This window comes from Ochotona princeps, chromosome 22, assembly GCF_030435755.1.
Source record: "Ochotona princeps isolate mOchPri1 chromosome 22, mOchPri1.hap1, whole genome shotgun sequence".
NCBI classification, from domain to species: domain Eukaryota; kingdom Metazoa; phylum Chordata; class Mammalia; order Lagomorpha; family Ochotonidae; genus Ochotona; species Ochotona princeps.
This window is the reverse complement of record NC_080853.1, coordinates 36,990,760-37,012,101: the sequence shown is the minus strand read 5'-3', so window position 1 is coordinate 37,012,101 and position 21,342 is coordinate 36,990,760. Positions and strand designations below refer to the sequence as shown.

The 21,342-nt window shown below is 56.5% G+C and overlaps 1 protein-coding gene across 1 annotated transcript in view; it reads right to left on the bottom strand.

The window, feature by feature from the left end:
• ACSS1 (acyl-CoA synthetase short chain family member 1) overlaps positions 1–21,100 on the bottom strand; it is a 44,926-nt gene extending 23,826 nt beyond the window's left edge. Inside the window, exons 1-2 of the mRNA XM_004593370.3 lie at positions 20,764–21,100; positions 10,841–10,937 (exon numbers count right to left, since the gene is read on the bottom strand). Coding sequence (XP_004593427.2) covers positions 10,841–10,937; positions 20,764–21,058 — 392 coding nt within the window. The 5' untranslated portion in view covers positions 21,059–21,100. The remainder of the gene's footprint in view (positions 1–10,840; positions 10,938–20,763) is intronic.
• Between the last annotated feature and the right edge of the window lie 242 nt (positions 21,101–21,342).

The window sequence follows — 21,342 nt, the reverse complement described above, 5'->3', positions numbered from 1 at the left end:
CAGTACCCTGAGGCAAGCAGCCAGACGTATGCCAGGTGGGTGCGAACACGGAGGGCAAGAGAGGCCAAGTGCCCCTGCATTAAACACCGTGGCTCAGGACCCCAGCCTGACAAATGGTGAGCAGCTTCCTGAGCGGGCAGGGGGAGCCCCGTTTGTGCCAGTTAACATGGTGCTACTTCCCCCACAGCTGAAGTCAAGCTTCCAAGCCTGCAGTGCGAGCAGGGTGGGCCAGACACAAGCCTGCTCCCAACTGTCCTCTAACGCATCAGCCCAAGCGCCTCTCCCAGCGTGCGTCCGCTTCAACTAGTCGGGGAGCCTCCCTTCCACGGGGACCATGGCCTGTCTGCCTTTCCTCCCACCCCTCGTCCTGTGCAAATCCTCTGGACTCTCGCCCACTCGCGAAGGGTGTTTTCTCTGTGTGGGGCAACCTATGCGCCTGTGTGCATGGGCGTGTGTGTGTGTGTCTCTGGCTATACACACATGTCCGAACATGTGTGTTCTGTTGTGCTCATGTGTACCTGGGTATGTGCATGTGTGCATGCGTGCGCGTGTGTTTGCTATCTTGCCCTCTGAGTAAAATTTACCTTCTATACGCCAGCACCTATATCTTTGTCTCAGTGCATGGCAAGGGCCTGCCCCGCCCCTAGCACCCACGTCACGAGGAGCCTGTGGTGCCACCAACCACACCTACCTCGTCCCAGGCACACCCTCTCCTCCCTTCCAGCAGCTACCTCTCCCTCCTTAGGGATGCCCTCAAAGTTCACTCACAACTTAATTTAGGGGGAAGGGGAAGCACTCTATCCCTGTCTTAGTTATAGTCCCTCTGACCCCACGTTTAAGGCGGCATTAGGGCAGCCAGCACTGTGGTGGAGCAGGTCAAGCCGCCACTTGTGACACCAGTACCTCACATGAGCGCCAGTTTGCCGATTTGTGCCCCAGCTGCTCCATTTTCAGTTCAGCTCCCTGCTAATGTGCCTGGGAAAGCAACAGAAGATGGCCCAAGTGCTTGAGCTCCAGCACCCACGTAGGAGAGCCACATGGTGCTCCTGGCTCCTGGCTGGCCCAAGGCCCTGTGCATCAGGAGTGAAGCAGAGGTCTGGTCTGGTCCCTGCCCCAGGAGGATCACCAAGGCCCCAACAGCTGGTTGGGGCCCAGGAAGCTACAGCTTCTTCTCCACTAACCTGTCACTTGACAGCACCTTCTCACTGGGACCCCAGTCCAGCCTCCCCCGAGACGCCCTGCACCCTGGGCTGGAGCTAAACCAGCTTGTAGCAAGCAAACCGATGCCTACATGGGATGCTGGAAGGAGTTTTACCTACTATGCCAGATCACTGGCCCACAGTCGTTGGCTTTTCCTATTGTGCCGGAGTGTAGGGTTTTACCCACCAGGACCCTCAACCAGACAGAGCCAGCAAAGACAACAGGGCTGTGTGACCCACAGAGCAAACGAATCCTACACGCTACCTGCAGGGATTCAGGCAGCTCTCTGCTAGCCTCTCTGAGGGAACTTGCTGGCTTTATGGCTATGCCAAGCCCTCTGGCCACTCGTCCATCCTGGTGCCAAATACAGATGGGGTTAGGCCAGCCAGGGGGGCGCCAGGGGAAGGAATGGAGAAGGATGGGTCCCAGGCAGGTAATCCCACCCGGAGTGGTAGCTGCTAATGAGCTGTTCTTGTTTGTGGAGAGGTAACAGCAGGTGCAAAAGTGCTCCCTTCCCCACCCCACCGCTCCGCCAGCCTAGCCAGAGACAGAGTTCTCACTGTACCTTCACCTTCTCCCCTGGCAGGGACCAGTCCTTGGGACAGCAACCAGAGCCAAGACATAGAGTCACAACACAGTCTTGGCAGTTGGGCTCTTGCACTTCTTTTGTGAAAAAAAAACATTTATTTATGGGCCCAGTGCAGTGGCTCAAGCACTAAAATCTTGGCCTTGCATGCACCAAGATCCTATACGAGCACCAGTCTGTGTCCCAGCTGCTCCACTTCCCATCCAGCTCCCTGCTTGTGGCCTGGGAAAGCAGTAAAAGATGGTCCAAAGCCATGCAAGCCTATACCCGTGTGGGTGACCCGGAAGAAACTCCTGGCTCCTGGCTTTGGACCGGCTCAGCTCTGGCCTTTGGGACCACAAGAGAATGAACCAGTATACAGAAAATCTTTCTTTCGAACTCTCCTTCTCTTTATAAATTTGCTTCTCCAATAAAAAATAAACAAATCTTTAAAAATATTTATGTATTGGAAAGGCAGAGTGAGAAACAGAGACAAATCTTTCTTTTTTTAAAGATCTACTTATTTTTATTGGAAAATCAGATATGCAGAGAGGAGGAGAGACAGAGAGGAAAATCTTTCGTCCGATGATTCACTCCTCAAGTGACCGCAATGGCTGGAGTTGAGCCAATCCGAAGCCGGGAGCCAGGAGATTCTTTCAGGTCACCCATGTGGCTGCAGGGTCCCAAAGCATTGGGCCATCCTTGATTGCTTTCCCAGGCCACAAGCAGGGAGCTGGATGGGAAGCGGGGCCACTGGAATTAGAACTGGTGCCCATATGGGATCCCAGCACATTCAAGGTGAGGACTTTAGCCACTAGGCCATCACACCAGGCCCCAGAAACAAATCTTACATCCACTGTCTTACTCCAAAATGGGCACAGTAGACAGGAGCCTGGAACTCCACAAGGTACCCATGTGGGGGCAGGAGCCCTACCACTGGCACCGTCCTCCGCTGCTTTCCCAGGGGCAGTAATGAGAAGCTGGATTACAAGTGGAACAACCAGGACACACAAAGGTGCTCGTGTGGCAAGCCAGTGTCCCCAGTGGTCCTGACCTTTGAAAACAGAAGTCACCGCGACCACAAACTGCAACATGTGGGCTCAGCAGTGGGTGGAGGGATACAGCACAGCTACCAAGTGACTTCGGGACGACTGCGCAGGGACCCCATCCCTGGCCTCAGGGCCAGTAGGGGCGCCCTGGCTTCAGGTTGAGGCTTGGATCTTCAACCCATCGGCAGCCACCACTTCATGGTCACACCTGTGCTCTGGCGTCCGACAGTGGGGGAAGCGGGCAGGCACAGGGGAAGATGTGGCCTGTGGGGAGATGACAGGGAGCTAAGTGGGGTACCAGGCACACCTCTGGACACGTGAGAAGGTTCAACCCATGGCCCTCTGTGCTAGCTGCACTGTTCCGCTAGGGACAGAACACTTGTGACACAGCACATTAGGTCACTTCCTGTGACAGCGGCACCCCACAGCAAAGCCCAGGTTCAAGACCTGGCTGTTCCACTTCCAATCTAGTTCCCTGCTAATGCACCTGGAAGAAAACGTAGAAGATGGCCCAGGTCCTTGAGCCATTTCCGCACCGCCCCCCATGGGAGACCCAGGTGAAGCTCTTGGCTCCTGGCTTCAGCCCTAGGCCAACCATCTAGAGAGTGAACCAGCAGAGGGAAGATCTCTCAGTGTGTCTCTTCCCCCACTTCTCTCTGTATCTCTGCCCTTCAAATAAACAAAATAAATGTTTAATATCGGATTGGCTTCAAGCCTAGAGCCTGCTGAACCAGGAAGGAAAGACAAAACAGGACCACAGGGGCATGCCGAGTCCACACCTCTCCCCACCTATACCCCTTCCACTTCATTGAGGCTGCACTCCCCCCACTCCCATGGGCTGGCACTGCAGGCGGAAGGGGCACACGAGGGTGGGGAGCAGCTCTGAGGCCAGCACCTGCTTCTCAGGAGACCTGGGACCCACTCTGCCCAGGAAAACCCTCGGTGTCCCTTCAAGCAGTAACAACCTCTCCCAGCCCAAGTCCCACGCTCCGGCTGGAGACGAGCTCCCAAAGGAGTGACATCAGCAGGAAGGGCTCACACAGAGCGAGATCCAAGCCCTCTCCCAGCTCCAACATCCAGAGCCAACGTCACGGAAGCCAGCCTGTTCCCAGGAGCGACGGCGACAATGCCTGGGAGCCACCTGAGCCCCAGAGTCCATCCACAGCTGGGACCTCTACCCCAAAGATGGCGGACCCTGGCTGTCCTCCCTGGTGGCAGGGCTGTCTCACTCCCAGGCTCCCCAGCTCCCTGAGATCCTAGGGAAGGAGTGTGTTCACTCAGGTGGTTAATTTGGGAGCAGGAAGGGTCAGGCACGTGGGGCAGGGAGGCCTCGGGGAACGCTTGTCACCTGATGGCTAGCTCTCAGCTGACCGGCTACTCTCCTCAGGGGCTGAAGTCCTTCTCTGTGTCCTCACGGTACCCACTCTCATCCCAAGCAGCCACAAGGCTTCCAGGCCTGACCCGAATCCTCCACAGTCCCCACCTGCAGCCAGCAGGGACCCTCGACCTGGCAGACAAGTGTGAGCCCACTGCGCAGATGGGAACACCGAGGGCCAGAGAGGCTAGTGATATGATTAGCTAACTTGGATCACCACAGCCAGGGTACAGGGCATGTGTGGAACACGGGCCTCCAGCTTATACTGAGATCTGGCTTGCACCCTGGCCTACTCACTGTTCCTGCCCCTCACGCCCCCCTCTCAGCCTCTGCACAAAACCTTCAGTCAACAGCTGTGGTCTATGCCTCGACTTCCTGTTTTCCATGCCCCCACGGGCTGGCCTTCCTGCCACACCCAGGGCCTGGACAGAAACAAACCTTTTGCTGCCCACCCTCTTGACAATATAAGGGCGTAACAGCCCGTCTGTCACAGATAAAGGGGCCCCACCCCCAGCTGGGCCCAGTCCTGTCCTCCTCCCCTGGGAGCCTGCACAGCAGACAACAACCACGTGGATGCTCTATTTTTTCACTATTAACTGTTTGCTTTTCAGGTGCAATAGCAGGGAGCCAGATTGCAAGGGGAGGTGCCGGGAATGCCAACCAGCTGCCAGGCAGGATGCTGCTGCTGCTGCTGCAGGTGCTCGATTAACCTCTGTCACTGTAATGACAGCACTCACGTGTGGATTCTCAATAATGCCCCTGGCTGAGCCCGCCCACAACAGGAGAGCCACCCTCTTGGCATCCACGGAAAGAGCAGGGTTTGGGGAAAGGGGGGGGGGGTGTCCTACCATCCTCTGCCCATCAGAAAGGTTCAACATAGGCACCCACAGACCCCACTGAGGGCCCTCCCAGTTTTGCTGTGACTGCTGGCGAGGAGCCCCTCCCCGACAGCCAGAGAAAAAGCTTCGCTTATGCCTGCAGTCTTGTGCATCGGGGCGATGTCAAGTCCTGACCAACTGAGGTGTCTCAGGCCGAGCTTTGGCAGGCACTTGGCCTTGGCACCATGAGCCGCTCTCTTCCATCCCAGGGAAGGAGTGGCAGAAGGGAGGTCAACCGCAGTGCCTATGTCCTCCCCCACAACACACACACATCTGGAAGCCTCTGGCCCCGACTCATGCACCTGCCCGACACCCACAGCTGACCAACAAGCATTCTGCGAGTCTCTGGACTGTGCCTGCTTGAACCCAGACCAGGACTATCTCACAGCACAGGAGCAGTTGTCTATCTGGACCCACAGCCCTGGGGGGGGTGGGGGGCAGGCTGATTAGCTACACCCTGCTCCAGAGGGGCCCCAGCAACCCCAAGCTTACCCGTGGGGGATGCCAGCCTGCTGGGTCCCTACAAAAGAGCAATGACCTCAGGTGGCTCCTGTCAGAGGGAAGGCAGGGAAGGGCCAGCCCTGGCCTCCAGCCACAATGGACTCTTGCAGCATGGACCAAGCCAGGCTGCCCATGGGCCACACAGTGGTCTCCTGAAGTGAGCGCAGTGCTGTTAACAGTGAGTAACTTGCCAGAGCACAGCATGTCTGCCACCCAGAGTGAGGCCCCTTGCGCTGCCCAAGGCACCCCCTCCTCACAAAGCTGTCTGGCCAGCACACAGAGACCTGGCTCCACCTGCTGCTGCTCAATGGCTCTGAGCTGACCTCCACAAAGCAAAGGAGTCCTTTCACAGAGTGGGAACCAGCTCCCCAAGGTCCCTGAGGCAGGTCCTGCTGGCGCTTGCACCCATGCCCAGCAGAAAGGACAGTGCCCAAGTGGCATGTGGACGCCAGGACAGTAAACACCCAAGGGCAGCATGAACACCCACCTGCACACACGGGCTCAGTCACTGTGGGGTGATGCAGAGCTACACCTGCAAGGAGCGATTCAAAGTGTGTGTGTGTGAGAGAGAGACCTTTGCTCATGCAAGTGTACGCCTGTGTGCATGCAAGTGTGTTCAAGCACATGTGTTCGTGTGTGTTCATGTGTACATGCATTCATGGATGTGTGTTCCTGTGTGTGCACATACGCGTGACCTTTGCTTACACGTGTGTGCACCTATGTGCATGTAAGTGTGTTCGAGCGCATGTGTTCATCTGTGTATCTGTCCGTGAATGTGTGTTCCTGTATGTGTGCATGTTGTCTACACACACATTCCTGCATTAGTGGCAACTCCTGTAACGCGATGGAGGTGTAATTAAGAACTGAGCCCTCCTCTTCTTGGGCAGGAGATATTGGTTTCTCATCCAAGACGCTTGACGGCAATATTGCAGCAGGCTCAGGAGGATGAGGCAGTGGTGAGCATCTGAGGAAGGACCATCCCAGTGACCTACAGGGGTAGAGGGGGCTGACAATGGCCCCCTTTGGAAGGGCTTCACCCTGGGAACCAGCAGGCCTCTGGTGTCTGCTCACCGGGCCTGGGGCGTGTGACGATGCAGGTGCATGGCTCTGAACTTACAGAAGGCAGATGAAGCCACTGTTTCTCCTCCCACAACAATCACGCCTTACACAAATCACTCCCCCTCTCTGACCCTCAGTCTGCTAATCTGTAAGGTTTGATTTAAAAGTATCCCAAGGAGAAACATCAGACCACTGTTTTTCTGTGGGGGGCTAGGGATCCCACATCTCATATGGGCACCAGTTCAGGTCCCAGCTGTTCCACTTCAGATCCAGCTCCCTGCTGAGGCACCTGGGAAAGCAGCAGAGGATGGCCCAAGTCCTTGGGACTCTGCACCTATGTGAGAGACCTGGAAGAATCTCCAGGTTCCTGGCTTCAAACAGGCCCAGTTCCAGCCACTGTGGCCTTTGGGAAAGTGAATCGGCAGATGGAAGATCTCTCTTTTGGCCTCTGGTCCGTCAAGGGCACGCTGCAGGGCCTGGGAGGATTCACTGTGTCTGCTACTTCCCTCGGAACACATCCGACATGGCAGATGCAGGGACAGAGAGCCAGATCGCAGGTAACAACACAGGCACTGCAGAGCTAGGCAGCGGCTCCCACAGCTCACGCACCAAACCCAAGTATTCAGAGTGAGATGTTGGACAAGACAATCAACACCTCTCCATCTTGACACAAAGTCCCTAAGCCTTGGGCAGGGCTGCAGCCTAGCTAGATGCTCAGGAAACAGCCAACCACCAGCATACCTATACAGTTTCTGCTCAGCGGAAGCCATGGCGTCCACCACGACCTTGCAGTTGCTCCAGCAGTGACCACCACTCCCATTTCAGATGGAAACACTGAGTCCTGGCAGGTGCCACAGCTTCACAAGGTCACCAGCCAGCAGAGGACGGGCCCGAACCAGACCAATCCAGAGCGGACCAGACTGTGCCTCACCCTGCTGACCCAGCACTCCACGAGGACCAAGGGGAACTCGGGCTGCTGGGTCACCTGCTGCTCATGAGGTCCCCAGGGTCCCCTGTGACCCCCCCACACACCGGGGGCCCTTGCTAACCAGCAGATGCAGCCTCTGGGTACCCAGCACCCAACTTCTGGGAACCACGGTTCCTCAAGCCTTCTCCCTGACCCCACAAGGACAGGGGCCTTCTCAGGCATGGTGGAGACCACGGATGTCTGATGCCACGGTACCCATGTGTGGGAAAAAGTCACATCCCAAACCTCAAGCAACCAGGTAAAAATTAACCCGAGTCCTTCACATGCCACCTGCAAGGCCACCACTTCTCACCCAAGCAGGAAGCAGAAATGGGCACGGGCTGGTGAGACTGGCGAAGGGCCGTTCGTTGGCAGACAAGACAGAATCATAAATACTCTGTTCGTACTCATAAACCTGGCTCAGGCCCTGGGCTGCTTGGGTGCAAAGCAACTTGGGAATTGCTGGCTGCAGTCCTGAACATTCCTGTGTGGTTTACATTTAACTACCCATCTCAGCCGGCCGCCCAGGCAGCTCAATCCAGACACACACAAATGCACACACAGCCCCCATGTACAAGTCAGCAGCCTCCAGCGCACGGGTTCACGGGGTGCGGGGCCGTGGTACACCAGACATAGACAGGGAAGGAAACGGCCCTGCAGGGAGCTCCAGGGCCTCAGCCGCCTACCCGCGACCCCAGCATGTGGTTTCCACCTTGTGCTGAAGGAGCAGCTGCCCCAAGAGCCTGCAGAGGAGTTTCGTTCCCACGCAAGTGGAGCTGGCGGGGCCGGTGGCTAAGCCAGATCTGTTTCAGGCATCTCCAGCTACGGCAGCAGCATTTTCCGAATCCCTGGCCCCCAGGTGCTGCCTGCAGAGCTGCTGTAGTGGGTCTGGCTGCGCTGGGGTGCGGGCCTGCAGGCCATAGGGCTTCGGCAACCAGGGACCCTGAGTTCAAGTTCACAACATAATACAGAACCATGCCAGGCCTGAGGGCAGTGAGAGTGCAGCAGATGACCGATCATAACCCTACACAGCCACAGGTCAGCCTGGGTCAGGCTCTGGGCGCTGTGGAGAGCACACTACCTGGCACGCCTACACCCCGGCTCCAGAGAACTTGAGCTCAACCCTGGCTCTGGCCCCCACGCCAGAGCACTCCTTTGCTTAACGGAGACAGCTGATCCCAACTACACGACTCAAGTCTCTGCTGCCTTGTGGGAGGCCAGAACCTACTTCTGGGTTCCTGGTTTGGGTCTGATTCAATCATGGCTGTCCTTGGCATCTGGGGTTTGAACCAGAAGATGGAACACCCGTCTAATCTCCTATCTTCCTCTGCCTTTCAAATACATAAAATAAATAAATACAATGTCGTAAAGTTGTAAAAATTTGTTTCAATTTATCTTATTTGAAAGGGACAATTGGGCAGGGGGGAGATCTTCCATTCACTGGTTCACTCTCCAAATGGCCACAACAGCCAGGGCTAGATCAGGCTGAAGCTAGAAGCCAGGAGCTTCATCTAGGTCTCCCACCTGAGTTCAGGGGTCCAGGTACTTGGGCCATCCTCACTGCTTTCCCATGAACATCAGCATGGAGCTGAATGGGAACTAGAACGGCCAAGACTCCAACCAGTGCTCTTACGGGATGACAGCATTGTAGGTATACATAACCCGTGTGCGTAACCCGTTACACCACAATGCCAGCCCAAGTTGTACAAGTTATTGAATTTAAAAGTATTAAACAGACACCCAAGTCCACTTGAACCCTGTACTACCAGGCTTGGTAAACGTGACCTGTGATAAAACCGGACTTGAAGCAACAGGAAATGAGTGCTGTCCGGTGGGCACCAAGGCACAGAGCGGCAGGTGTGCTGCCATGCTCCAGCTCTGTGTGGACCTGCTTTTCCGCATCCTCCTCCCTCTGATGCCTGTCACCCCTGCAGGCCGTGCAGCTGCTCCTGGGGCACCTCCCTGGATCCTTGCTGGGGGCCTGGCTCATGCCTTTGCCATCAAATCTCAACGTCACCTCCTCAGAGAAGCCCTCCTTGCCCACTCGGAGGGTGTGTGTACTAAAGCACACCCCTAACCTTCCCAATCAGAACAGAGGTGTTCGATGGAGTCGTGGTGGATGACAGGGAAAAAGAAGTCCACAGCTGCCTTTAGAGGAGCATGCGCACTGGATGCTCCTTATGATCGCTACCTGCAGAACTCAGGTCATCAACGGGAAAGTGGGTCCACTGAGAGGTGATTAAGAGGACCGGCATTGTGGCACAGCACGCAAAGCTGCCGCTTGTCAAGCCAGTATCCCATATGGGCCCTTGTGTCCCAGCTGCACCACTTCCATTCTGTTCCCTGTTCATGCACCTAGGAAAGCAGCAGAGAATGGCCCAAATATCAGGGTTCCTGCACCCACATGGGAAGCTAGGAAGAAGCTCCTGGTTCTCAGCTTCGGACAGCCCAGAGTTGGTTATCACAGAAGTGACCTGAGCCTTCTCCATCTCTCCCTCTAGCGCTGATCTTCTGCCATTGGATGGGACCCGGCAGCGACGTCCAGCTTGCAGTACCCTGATAGAACAGCCTCTTTTCCCTCTGAGCTCCTCAGCTTGCTGCATTCCGTTCCTGCAGCACAAAGCTGACTCTGATACTTGATAGCTTGCAGGGGGGTCCAGACACGTGAGGACAGAGGGCATGCGCCCTAGGGCATGATGCAAAGCTACATTGAGCCCTAAACCCCAACTCAAAGCTATAGAGCAAGGCAATCCATGGAAGAAGCAGCTTCCCAAGGCACAGCCTCCCCGCCTGGAGACACACAGAATGTGCAAAACCTCCACTCAAGCAACCAGATGAAAACAGTTAGCATCCTGGTCTCCTAGCAGCTCCAGGAGTACCTCCGCTGCCAGGACTCCAGCAGGCACTGCCTACAGATAACACTCCTGCTGGCTAGCCTGAGTGGAAGAGCATTTGCAACACTGAAACATACTGCCTGATCCCCAGACAATCATGGCTGGCCCAGAGACCTGAGCAAGCTTCCTGGGATAAGGACAAACAGTTGTAACATTTGTTTCAGAAGACCCTGGCCAGCTCCTGGGAATCTGGGCAGAGTCAAGGCCACAGCCCATGGCGAGCTGAGCTGCATCATCTGCAGGAGTCCCGGGAGTTGTGCTGGCCCAGCCTTTCCCCCCTGCAAGCCCACAGGAAGACCCAGCTGGCCTGGCACTGAGCCTGGGCCCAGACCCATCAGGACACGCACTGTACCTGTAGGTGATCCTCACTTCCGTCCCAGGCTCATCACGCTCCCAGATCAAAGCGACACTCTCGGGGGATTTCTGCACGTGCTGATCCAAGCAACAGACTGGGAAAAACAAATAAGAGTATTCAGACATTTTTGCATGCATTTTGCGTTGAGAGTAAGCAGGAGAAGGGGGATGGGAGGGGAAGGAGGGAGGGTGGGAGGAGGAGTAGGGAGGTGAGAGGAGGGAGGTGCAAGGAGGGAGGTGGTAGTAGGAGGAGGGAGATGTCCTTAGCTCCCGTCTCCTGGCAGGAAAGGGTAATGATGAGAGGGCAGGTGCAAGGTGATCTGCCGAATGCTCTGAGGTACCTGCTTCATGCCAACCAGAGTCCCAACCCTGGGTGCAAGCTGGCAGCACCAGGCCGCCCCCTGGAGGGCCCGGCTGCATTTGACCTTGTGGTTCTCAAAGCTCCCCCACATGCATATGGGGACTCAGCCCCATGGGGAAGAACACTCAGCTGGGCGGGGCCCCTGTGTCTGAGCTCAACTCCATCCACTGCTGACTGGGCCCCACCAGGCAAAAGTGCACCACGTGTGCTCCAAGAACAACCATGGAGGAGAGGGAATGCCAACCTGGTGTTCCGGAAGGCTCTGTCCCCTCCCCCTCTATTACCTAAGCTCACATCCCGTGACTCGCCTGCAAAAGCAAGGTCACTTGTTGTGGTTTACCACCGCTGAGGATTAGTGGAGCCCTTTCTTCAGCCAACATCCTGTTCACCAGTCATCTGATCTCCAAGGTGAACAGGATTCACTGGTTAACACACAATCCCTTCCCTCCAGTCCTGCCTGCTCCATCAGTGGGCTCCAGGCTTGGGGCACATGAGCACCATAAAACAGCTGTTGGTTCACTCCCCAAATGCTAACAACAACTGGGCTCTGGGCTGGGCTCCCCAGAAGTGGGGGCAAGCAGGAACTCAACCCAGGTCTTCCACTCAGGAGGCAGAAACCCAGTTTCTTGAATCATCCCTACCAGCTGTCTCCCAGCCTGCATGGTTAACAGGTGTCAGAAGCCCCAGGACTTTAAGCCAGGCTGATATTGGGCTTCAGTCATCTCAGCCGCTAGGCTGGCTGAACTGTAGCTCTACACACAGCCGTTGGAGCAGCAGCCAGCTGTCCACCTGGCCTCCAGGGTCACTGAGTGCTCCCCCGCTACATCCAGTACACCTAACAAGGACTTCAGGGGCAATTGCTGAAACTGCCAACTACTGCCCTGGGTGGCAGGAAGTAGCAGAAACCTCAAAGGGGAGAAAGCAGGAAGACATGTTGCAGAAGGGCACGGGAGCCGGTCAGGATTTGCATCCCAATTCACTATCTGTGTGTGCACCTCCATCCACTCAGTCACACCAGTGAGAGTGCTGAGCCCACGAGAGGCAGGCGGGGAACAGTAGGGGGAGAGTCCTTTGGGATTATTTATGGCAACAATGTGCGAGCCCAGTGCCAGGTAGGCTCCAGGCAGCCACTGTTTCAGTATGCAATGGTTTTTGAGCATGACTGACTCCAGAATTTCCGTTCCACCCCCTGGAAACCTTCCCCCTGCCCTTTCCAAAATGCTCTTCTGAGGGATGGGAGGAGGGGGCACATAAACCAGAAATCATTTAATCCAACCCAAATCCTGGACACCAATTCTAATTTTTAAATTTATTTTCACCAATTTGAAAGACGGAGAAAGAGAGCTCTTCCAAATGCTGGTTCACCCACAACGTCCAGGACTGAACCAGATGGAAGCCAGGACCCATCTCCTACCAGGCACTGGAGCCATTACCATCATCATCATCATTGGCTGCTCCCCAGGACAAGTGAGCAGGTGGCTCAGATCTGAAGTAGCGGTGCGGGAATGCTCCCAGACACGAGATGCAGAAGTCTCAAAGAAGGTGAGCACCAATTGAACCTGCTGCACCCCTAATGCCCTGGCTCCTGGGCACTGACTCTAACCAGGGCTCCGAGCCAAGGGGCTCAAGAGAGGCAAAGACTCAGCCCAGAGCACGCATGCAGGTGACAAATGTAAGAAAACTCAGGGCTAGTGCTGTGGCGTAGAGGGTAAGGCCAGCATTCCATCTGGGCTCGGGTTCAAGTCCCAGCCGCTCCACTTCCAATCCAGCCCCCTGCTGATGTGACTGCGAAAGCAGCAGAGGATGACCAGCAGCAGGAACCAAAAATTTCCCCTTCCAGTGGCCAAGTAGCCAGCTCAAGGTCACACAGGCAAACAAGCTCCAGCCTACCAGGTCACCCCACCCTCCGGGACCAGCCGTCACAATGCAACAAGCACCAGGTCGGGGGTGGGGGGGAAGGGTGGAGGAGGAGACAGACAGGGGAGACAGGGGTCAGGTGAGGCTATGGCCAGCTGAGGAGAAGAGACAGAAGACGCAAGGCTGTTAAGTGGAGAGATCAGTGAGCCACCTATGGAGGGCCTGCTTTGCTAAGTGTGTGTGTGTGCACGCGTGTGCCAAACCAATCACATTTCCCCACTCAGCCCACAGGTGTGCAGCTTCTGAATATTCACTGGGGATGCCACTCCTCAGCAGGAGGTCACCCTGAGCCTGGGCAGGAAGCAGCTAGCCTGGACTCTGCATAAAGCCTCAGAGGAGAGCCAGACACAAGACGCAGGGCTCCGGACACCACACAAATGAGACGTGGGCCTCTTTAGGCTCCTGGATGCTCCAGCCACCACCTGGGAGCAGGGGACACACAGCCAACTGGACCTGCACACAGGCCACCCACATGCAACTCAGGAAATGGCCTCTGCGGTGATCCATCGTGGTGGTGGTCCAGTGACCTGCCCCAGACCCAGCCAGGAAACCCCAAACCATGCCTCCTGCTGGCTCCAGCAGCCAGGGCCCACCCAACTGAAGCCCTAGGATGTTCATGGAACAGGGAGGTGGCATGGAGGACAGCGTGGGGTGCAGCCAGTCTCTTCCCAGGGCCGAGAGATGCTGCAGCCAACAGAGCCCTGAGGACAGCGCACCCACAGCCTGGAAGGCTCGCCTCTCCCTGCTGGCTGCACACCGCAGATTTGCTACCCTGGACCCCCAGCCTCCCTCCAACTCAATCTGAGATAAGTTTGCTGCCAGCTGCCTGTGTGCAGGCAGCGGTGGGACAGCGTCCTGTTCACATCCCAACACAGGCAGCCCAGCCAAGCCCTGCCCAAGGCCCTCTTGGACCTTCATCGGCTACTCAACCTCAGAGGCCCCAGAATCACCTTACCCCTCAACCCTGAGCTGAGTGGCACAGGGTGAGGCTGGGCTTCGGCCTTGAAACAGAACCTGGTGACCCTGGCTCACATGTGGCAGACACAATCTGCTCCCTGTATGGACACAGAAGCCCAGAACAATCAGCCACATTTGCCGGCCGCTTCCCCATGGGCTGGCAGCTGGGCACCACAGCTGAAAACCAAGGGTTTCGAGGCAGCCTCAACAACGAACCACTCTCCAACCACAGTCAGTGCACCTGTTACGTAATGCCTCAGGGTGGGTGCAGCAACCCTTGAATCTGGGTGTGACTGCAAGAACGAGGTGCCACTGGAATCACTTCCTGCTCCAGGGTCAGACAGAGTCACGGCATTCCCAGGGGAAACACACACACGACAATTTCATCTTTGTTCACAGTCTCTGTGGGTGACACTCAGAAGACACAAGGACAGAGAAAGTACAGTGTGGAGTCTGCGGGCACAGGGACCCTGAGACCGCCACGGGCACCAGGGCCCGCACACTGACGGATGCTGGCTGCAACTGATGAGGAGGGGAAGAAGGAAGGAAAGGAGAGGCAGTTGAGAGGAAGAGATGGATGGGAGGGACGGCGGGAAAGGAGGAACGAGAGAGGAAGAGAGAGGGAGGAAGCGAGAGACGGGGCAAGGAAGGAGGGAGGGGAGGGAAGAGGGAAGGGAGGAAGGAAGGGAAGAGGGAGGAGGAAGAGAGGGCAGTGGGACAGGACAATCCCATTCCCAAGGACTTCAAGAAGAGCTGGGCTAGGATCCAGGGCAGCTTGGCGGACCCCAACCCTGTGTGCTATTGCCAGCCCTTCCAAATTGCCCCAGCACACGGCACGCTTTCCCACCCTACTGCCCACTCCTCACTCTGCCCGGGTGGGGAGGTGGGGACACGGCTCACAGCAAGGGTATGGGGATCCCACCACAGCTCTCCCCGCGGCAGCTGCGAGTTCCCTGCTGTGGCACATACAAATCCCAGTGGGCACAGCTCAATGCTGAAGAACACGGACTGGACTAGAAATCAAATCACAGTTGGACACACTGACAGTGGGAACCTATGCTGTTCATGGGATTGCTGCACAAGCAGAGCTCAGAGTCTGACACGGAGAAAGGCCCAAAGTCTTGGGACCCTGCACCTGCACAGGAGACCCAGAAGAGGCTCCTGGCTCCTGGCTTCAGATTGGCTCAGTTCCGGCCATTGCAGCCATTTGGGGAATGAACCAGCACATGGAAGATTCTCTGTCTGTCTCTCTGTAAATCTGCATTTCAAGTTAAAATAAATTAACCATCTTTTTTCTTTAAAGATTTATTTATTTTTATTACAAAGCCAGATATACAGAGAGGAGGAGAGACAGAGAGGAAGATCTTCCGTCCAATGATTCACTCCCCAGTGCTGCGCTGATCCGAAGCCGGGAACTAGGAACCTCTTCCAGGTCTCCCACGCAGGTGCAGGATCCAAATGCATTGGGCCGTTCTCGACTGCTTTCCCAGGCCACAAGCAGGGAGCTGGATGGGAAGTGGAGCTGCCGGGATCAGAGCCGGTGCCCGTATGGGATTGGGGCGCATTCAAGGCAAGGACTTTAGCTGCTAGGCCACACCACTGGGCCCTAAATTAACAAACCTTAAAAAAAAAAGTTTTGGCTGGCAGCGATTCATAACTGGAGAACTATTAAAACCACTTGAGCAAATATTTCAGAGCATGCCCCACATCCGGGACTTGGGGTGGGCGGGAAACCGGGTGGGACGTCTCCCTCAATATCCCCCTTTACCTCAGATACATGATGGAAACAATATGGACATAATAGTATTACCCACTTCCCTATACCCCCCCCGAACCTTTTTTTTTTTAACCGTAATTAACTGTGTAACCATTGTCAACAAAAATACAATAAAATAAATTAAAAAAAAAAAAAAAAAAGAAGTTTTGGGCCCTGCGCCGTGGCCTAGCGGCTAAAGTCCTCGCCTTGAACGCCCCGGGATCCCATATGGGCGCCGGTTCTAATCCCGGCAGCTCCACTTCCCATCCAGCTCCCTGCTTGTGGCCTGGGAAAGCAGTCAAGGACGGCCCAGTGCATTGGGACACTGCACCTGTGTGGGAGACCCGGAAGAGGTTCCAGGTTTCCGGCTTCGGATCGGCGTGTACCGGTCCGTTGCGGCTCACTTGGGGAGTGAACCATCGGATGGAAGATCTTCCTCTCTGTCTCTCCTCCTCTCTGTATATCTGACTTTGTAATAAAAATTAAAAAAAAATCTTAAAAAAAAAAAAAAGTTTTAAAAGGCCACACACACTCACAACTGTTCCAGACTTCCTAGCAGCTCTCCCAACACATCTCTTTCCAAAGGAGATACCCGCACCACTCTAACTGAGCAGACGGAAGTCCATGCCACAGCAGAAGGAACCAGGAGGGTTAATATTTACTGAAACACTCACAATGGGTTCTCTTTAAATAGCCTGGTTCTCTGGCACATGCTAAGATATTGCATCAGTCCAAGAAGCTGGAGTTGCCAACTTTCCAGAACCGAGTGCTATTTAAAGTAAGTCAGTATTGCTGAGGACTCAGAAGAATCCCGAGATGCTTCGAGAGGGCCTTCCTGCTAAGACCCAGGCTGCATTTTCCTCTTTTGAGGACCCGGAAAACTTCCCAAGGGGCAGGACAGGCATTGACCTAGAGCTTAACATACCCCATGGCTCCATTGGAGAACCTGGGTTCCATACCTGGTTTGCTCAGCTGCCGACCCCAGCTCCCAGCCAGTGCAGACAGACACCCCCGCCCCCCAGAAGGTGGCAGTGTTGGCTCCGGCTCGGCCACCCACACAGGAGACCTGCCTTGGGTTCCCAGCTCCTGACTGCTGCCCAGTCCAGCCCGGGGTTACGTGGGTATTTGGTGAGTGAACCAGCAGCTGGGAGCTCTCTCTCTCTATCTATCCATCTCTATTTGCCTCTGCCTGCCTGCCTCTCAAATAAACAAATAAGAAAAACGAGAGGCTGTTTGAATCGCGGACAAACACGATCCAGCGTGTAGCATCTTGCTGCCTTGGGCCAACCTGCTTTCTGAGCAATGGCAGGCGCAGAGAGGAGAGCTCCAGAGAACAGCGCTCTTGTTGCAATCCTTGCTCCAAAAGAGCGCTGAAGAACTCTCTGGGTGCTCGGTGTGGAATTAAAAATAGTTTCTTTACCTTCTTCAGAGCACACATTCTTTAAAAAAAAAAAAAAAAAACCTTTCAAGTGGGGTTTCTGAAACAGCACACATTCCTGTCTTCCAGTTCTGCTGTGCAGATCCCTGACTGGTGCAGGTTATAAGCCCCCAGGGAAAGCTGCCTGTGGAGCTCTACAAAGCCGGCCAGACGTTTGGGTGGGTAACAGAGCTGCAGAACCCGCAGCCCAGTGGTTTCACATCAACACCATCACCTAATGCCAGCCAGTTCTGGGTGATGCTTGAAGAGGCATTCCAGACACCTGCTTTCCACCCATTCCACACAGATCCGACTCAGACCCACGCGGTCCCATCCAGGTGGCAGTCAAGTTCTCAGTAACAAGGCTCAAGGCCACACTCAAGGTCACAGCCGCCCCAAATGCTCCATTAATAATTAACACCCTGCCAGTGCTTGGGGCATAAGGAGCTACAAACAGAGCAAGGCCTGTGCAAGCCTTATCTTGCTTGATCCTAACAGCCCCTGGTAATGGTCCTCAGGTTGCCCAGGACAGAAGCTGGCCACAGGGCATTCTGCAGGGCCAGCCTCTGTGCCATAGAAAGCCTAGATAGGTGCTCTGGGCCGCAGCTGAGTCATTCCAATCCCAGACTGACATGGACTTCCAATCCCCTGAGTCCCCCAGACTCGGGAGCAAGAAGCAGGCAATGTCTTCAACCCCAAGTCTGAGGGAGCAGTGCCCAGCCACCCCCCTCGGGCCCTGTCCAAAGTCCTGACACGCAGAATCAATGAAGGCAACACAGCAGTGGTGGCCGAGCATAGTGGGCTCCAAGGCAGAGCCACAGTCGGAGCAGCAATTTGGTTGCACACTGTGCAGGGAACAGCAAAGGTCAAGTGTGAAGTCAGAGATGCTTCTAGAACCACCCGCCTGTGCTTGGCCCCTAGTGCCGTTCCACACTGAGCCTGAAGTTTATCATGTGAAAGGCCTAGGCTGGCTGGTGTCCTTATCATTATTCCCTAAACAACACAACATCAATTTACATAGTGTCTACCTTGTCCGAGGTCGGAAGACTGTTTAAAGTACATGAGGTTAAAGTATATGGAAAGGTGACTGTGCAGATTCCAGGCAAATACTACGCCATTCAGTCCCTCAACATCCCTGGCCCTCAAGCCAGTCCCCCACGGACACCCAGGGCTGACAAAGCCACTCACTGTCATACAGCCGTTTGCAGCACTCAACCCCTGGATCTGCCTTCTTCAGCAGGGGCTTTGCCCACTCAGGTTCCTCAGTGTACCCTCAGTTCCTTGGGGGGCCGCCAGGTGCCCAGGCACCCCAAGGCTCCTGACCCTGGAGGTCGACAGTGGGTCCTGGAATTGTATTTCTAGAACACTTTCCCCCAGGGACAAGCACTGGGGTACAGCTGAACACCCACACAATGTACTGAGTGAAGATTCAAGCCTTGGCAGCTGGGCTTCCCATTCAGATTCCTGCTACCGTACCCTGGGAGGTGGCATGGGACAGCCCAAGGGGTCGGCCAACTGTCACAGGGGAGACCCCGATGATGTTCCAGGCTCTGCCTTCAGCCTGCCCAGCTCTGGCTGTTGCAGGAACTAGGGGAGTAAACATATGCTTGGAAAAATCTCTCTCAATCTTCTCCTCCATCACTCTGCCTCTCAAGAAGACAAACATGAAGGAACAGACCTTTTATGCATGCAGACAGCTAAAGTCCCTGGGTAATACTGCTGCTGCCGGCCCAGGGCTCACCCCAGAACAGCGGGTGTAGACCATGCTGAAGGGCAATGAACTTGTCCAGAGGACACTTGCTTTGGAACAGGCGAGTCTTTATCTTGCAGGACAGACAGCTCAGGTCAAAGGAGCCCCACCTACTCCACCACTCCAGGTGCCTCCCAGGGCGGGCCTGCTTTTCCCCACTGCAGCTCTGCAGCTGTCACACACCCAGCCAGCCAGGAACACAGGGATACTGCAGACCAGACGAGTGGGTGGGCAAGCACACTGATGCTGCCTTCCAACAAGACCCAGCTCTGAAGCTCGGAGCCAGCTGAGCAGGTCCTGCAGGCTGCAGGTGCAGCAGGAGGGAGAAGGGGACAGAGGTCATGCTGGCTGCCCTCACCCCCTCCCTGACCAAGCAGACTTGCAGGTGCTTGCTAGGCTGCCCTGTGGGGCCTGCACCCATGCCTTCTCTGCAACCGTGCAGGAGCTGTGAGGGTGGCCCGGGCCACTCAAGTGCAGAGACAGTGCCAGCAGCAGGTTGCTTGCCCATCAAGGGCACATTCCACCAACTGCGGAATCCCGCGCTCCTCTCCCCCCCGCTCATTCCACCACCTCTGGGCACCAACCTATGGGTTTCTCTCTCTCATTCAAGGACACTTGCTGGGGAAAAACACTTATCTACTAAGTGACTCATTTTGATTAATCCAACAAAGTAATTATACAATGTGCGGGGTAGAGGTGCGAAGAAGAATGCTAGTCCAAAGTTCTTGTTTCAGCCTTTTTTTTTTTTTTTTAATTTGAATGATAGCTACAAGGTAACTTCCGACCCTTTCACCGGCATTTCTAAATCAAGTTTGCTCTGCTTATGGCTCATCACCAGTAAGTTTTGGATGGGGTGAGCGGGGGGGGGGGGGGGGGCGAGGAGGAAGCCCCTACCTCCCTGCGGGTGTAACCAGCAGCATCCACGACCCTATTTCTCAGCCGGGAGGATTGAGACTTGACAAGCAGCGGGACCACGAGTGCAAGCGAAGAGTCAGCCAGAGAAGCGATGCAGCTATTGGTCCCCAGCCTCGGGCCTCAAACTCTGGTACCACAGCCGGCTTGGGCTTAGGAGAAAACCGGTGCGGGCGCGTCGGCCCCAGCAGGTCCGCTGCGGGGCCGTGGGTCTTCCGGGCGGGGACCCGGAGCTGCGCTCGCGGCTGCTTCCTTCCAGCCCACACACCCCGGAGTGAGATCCGCGGCCAGGAGTTTCTCCTCCTGGCGGCCACGACTTATTTCCCAAGGCTGTGTCTGTCCCTCGGCGAGTTGCCGCCAAGCAGCTAGCGGAGACGGCCGCTAGCAGCTTTCTGCTTCTCCCTGAGGCTCTGAGACAGGAGCGGTGAAGCTCCGGCTATTCTGGGGGCTCCCGGGCCGGTCCACAGTTCCCCAGAGTCGCAGGCTCTCCGCCGCGCCACGGGTAACCAAAACACAACTTTGGAGACGGCCCGGCAGAGCGCTTAGCGCGCGGGCAAGCACACACACACACACACACACACACAGCGCCCCAAATCTCCTCCCAAACGGCTGCCGGGGGCTGACAAGGCGGACTCGGACGCAAGGTGCAGAGTCTCGAGGCAGGGGGCTAAACCCCCGAAGCCGGGTGGGATGCAGCGCGGGTTGACGTGGCGGTTGCAGAAGGGGGAGGGGGCGCCCGTTGCCGTCCTCCCAGGCCGGGGCTAGCAGCTCCTGGAGTTCCCATGGGACGCGCGGGTCCGGGCGTGCCCCGGCCTCCCCCGCAGCCTCGCAGCCTCGCAGCCCCCACTCACCGGACACGTTCAGCCGGCCTCCCAGGAACCAGCCGATCTTGCCGCGGCTGAAGTCGCAGTCCCACACTGTGTGGTAGGGGGTGTCCCACACCAGCACCTCCCGCGCCAGCGGCCCCCAGAAGGCGGCGGGCTCCCGGGCCGCCTGCGCGCTCAGCACCGGGTACGAGCCAGGCGGCGGGGCGTCTGCCCCGCGCGGCGCGCTCACCCAGCGCAGCGACCGCAGCGGCTGCCCCGAGCGCACCAGCAAGCTGCCCAGCAGCCGCCCGACGCCGCGGCCCAGGCTGCGCGCCGCCATCTCGCCCGACGCCCCGAGACCGGTGCCGCAAGCGGGGGGAGCCCCTTGGAGACTTGGCAGGCCCCGCCCCCGCCCCGCCCTCCGGCCACCACCCACTCCTTGGGGGCCCTTCCAAGCCGGGAGCGGTTTCCTGGAGGCGGTCCGAGACCCCCGCCTCCTCTCCTTCTCCTGCTAGCCCCGAGCCAGCGAAGGAGCTGGGGGGCAGAGTGGGCGAGGGGTGCGGGGCGGGGCGGAGGGGGGTCTCAGGCCCAGGCCGGGCTGCACTCGCGCCCTGGCGCTCCTCG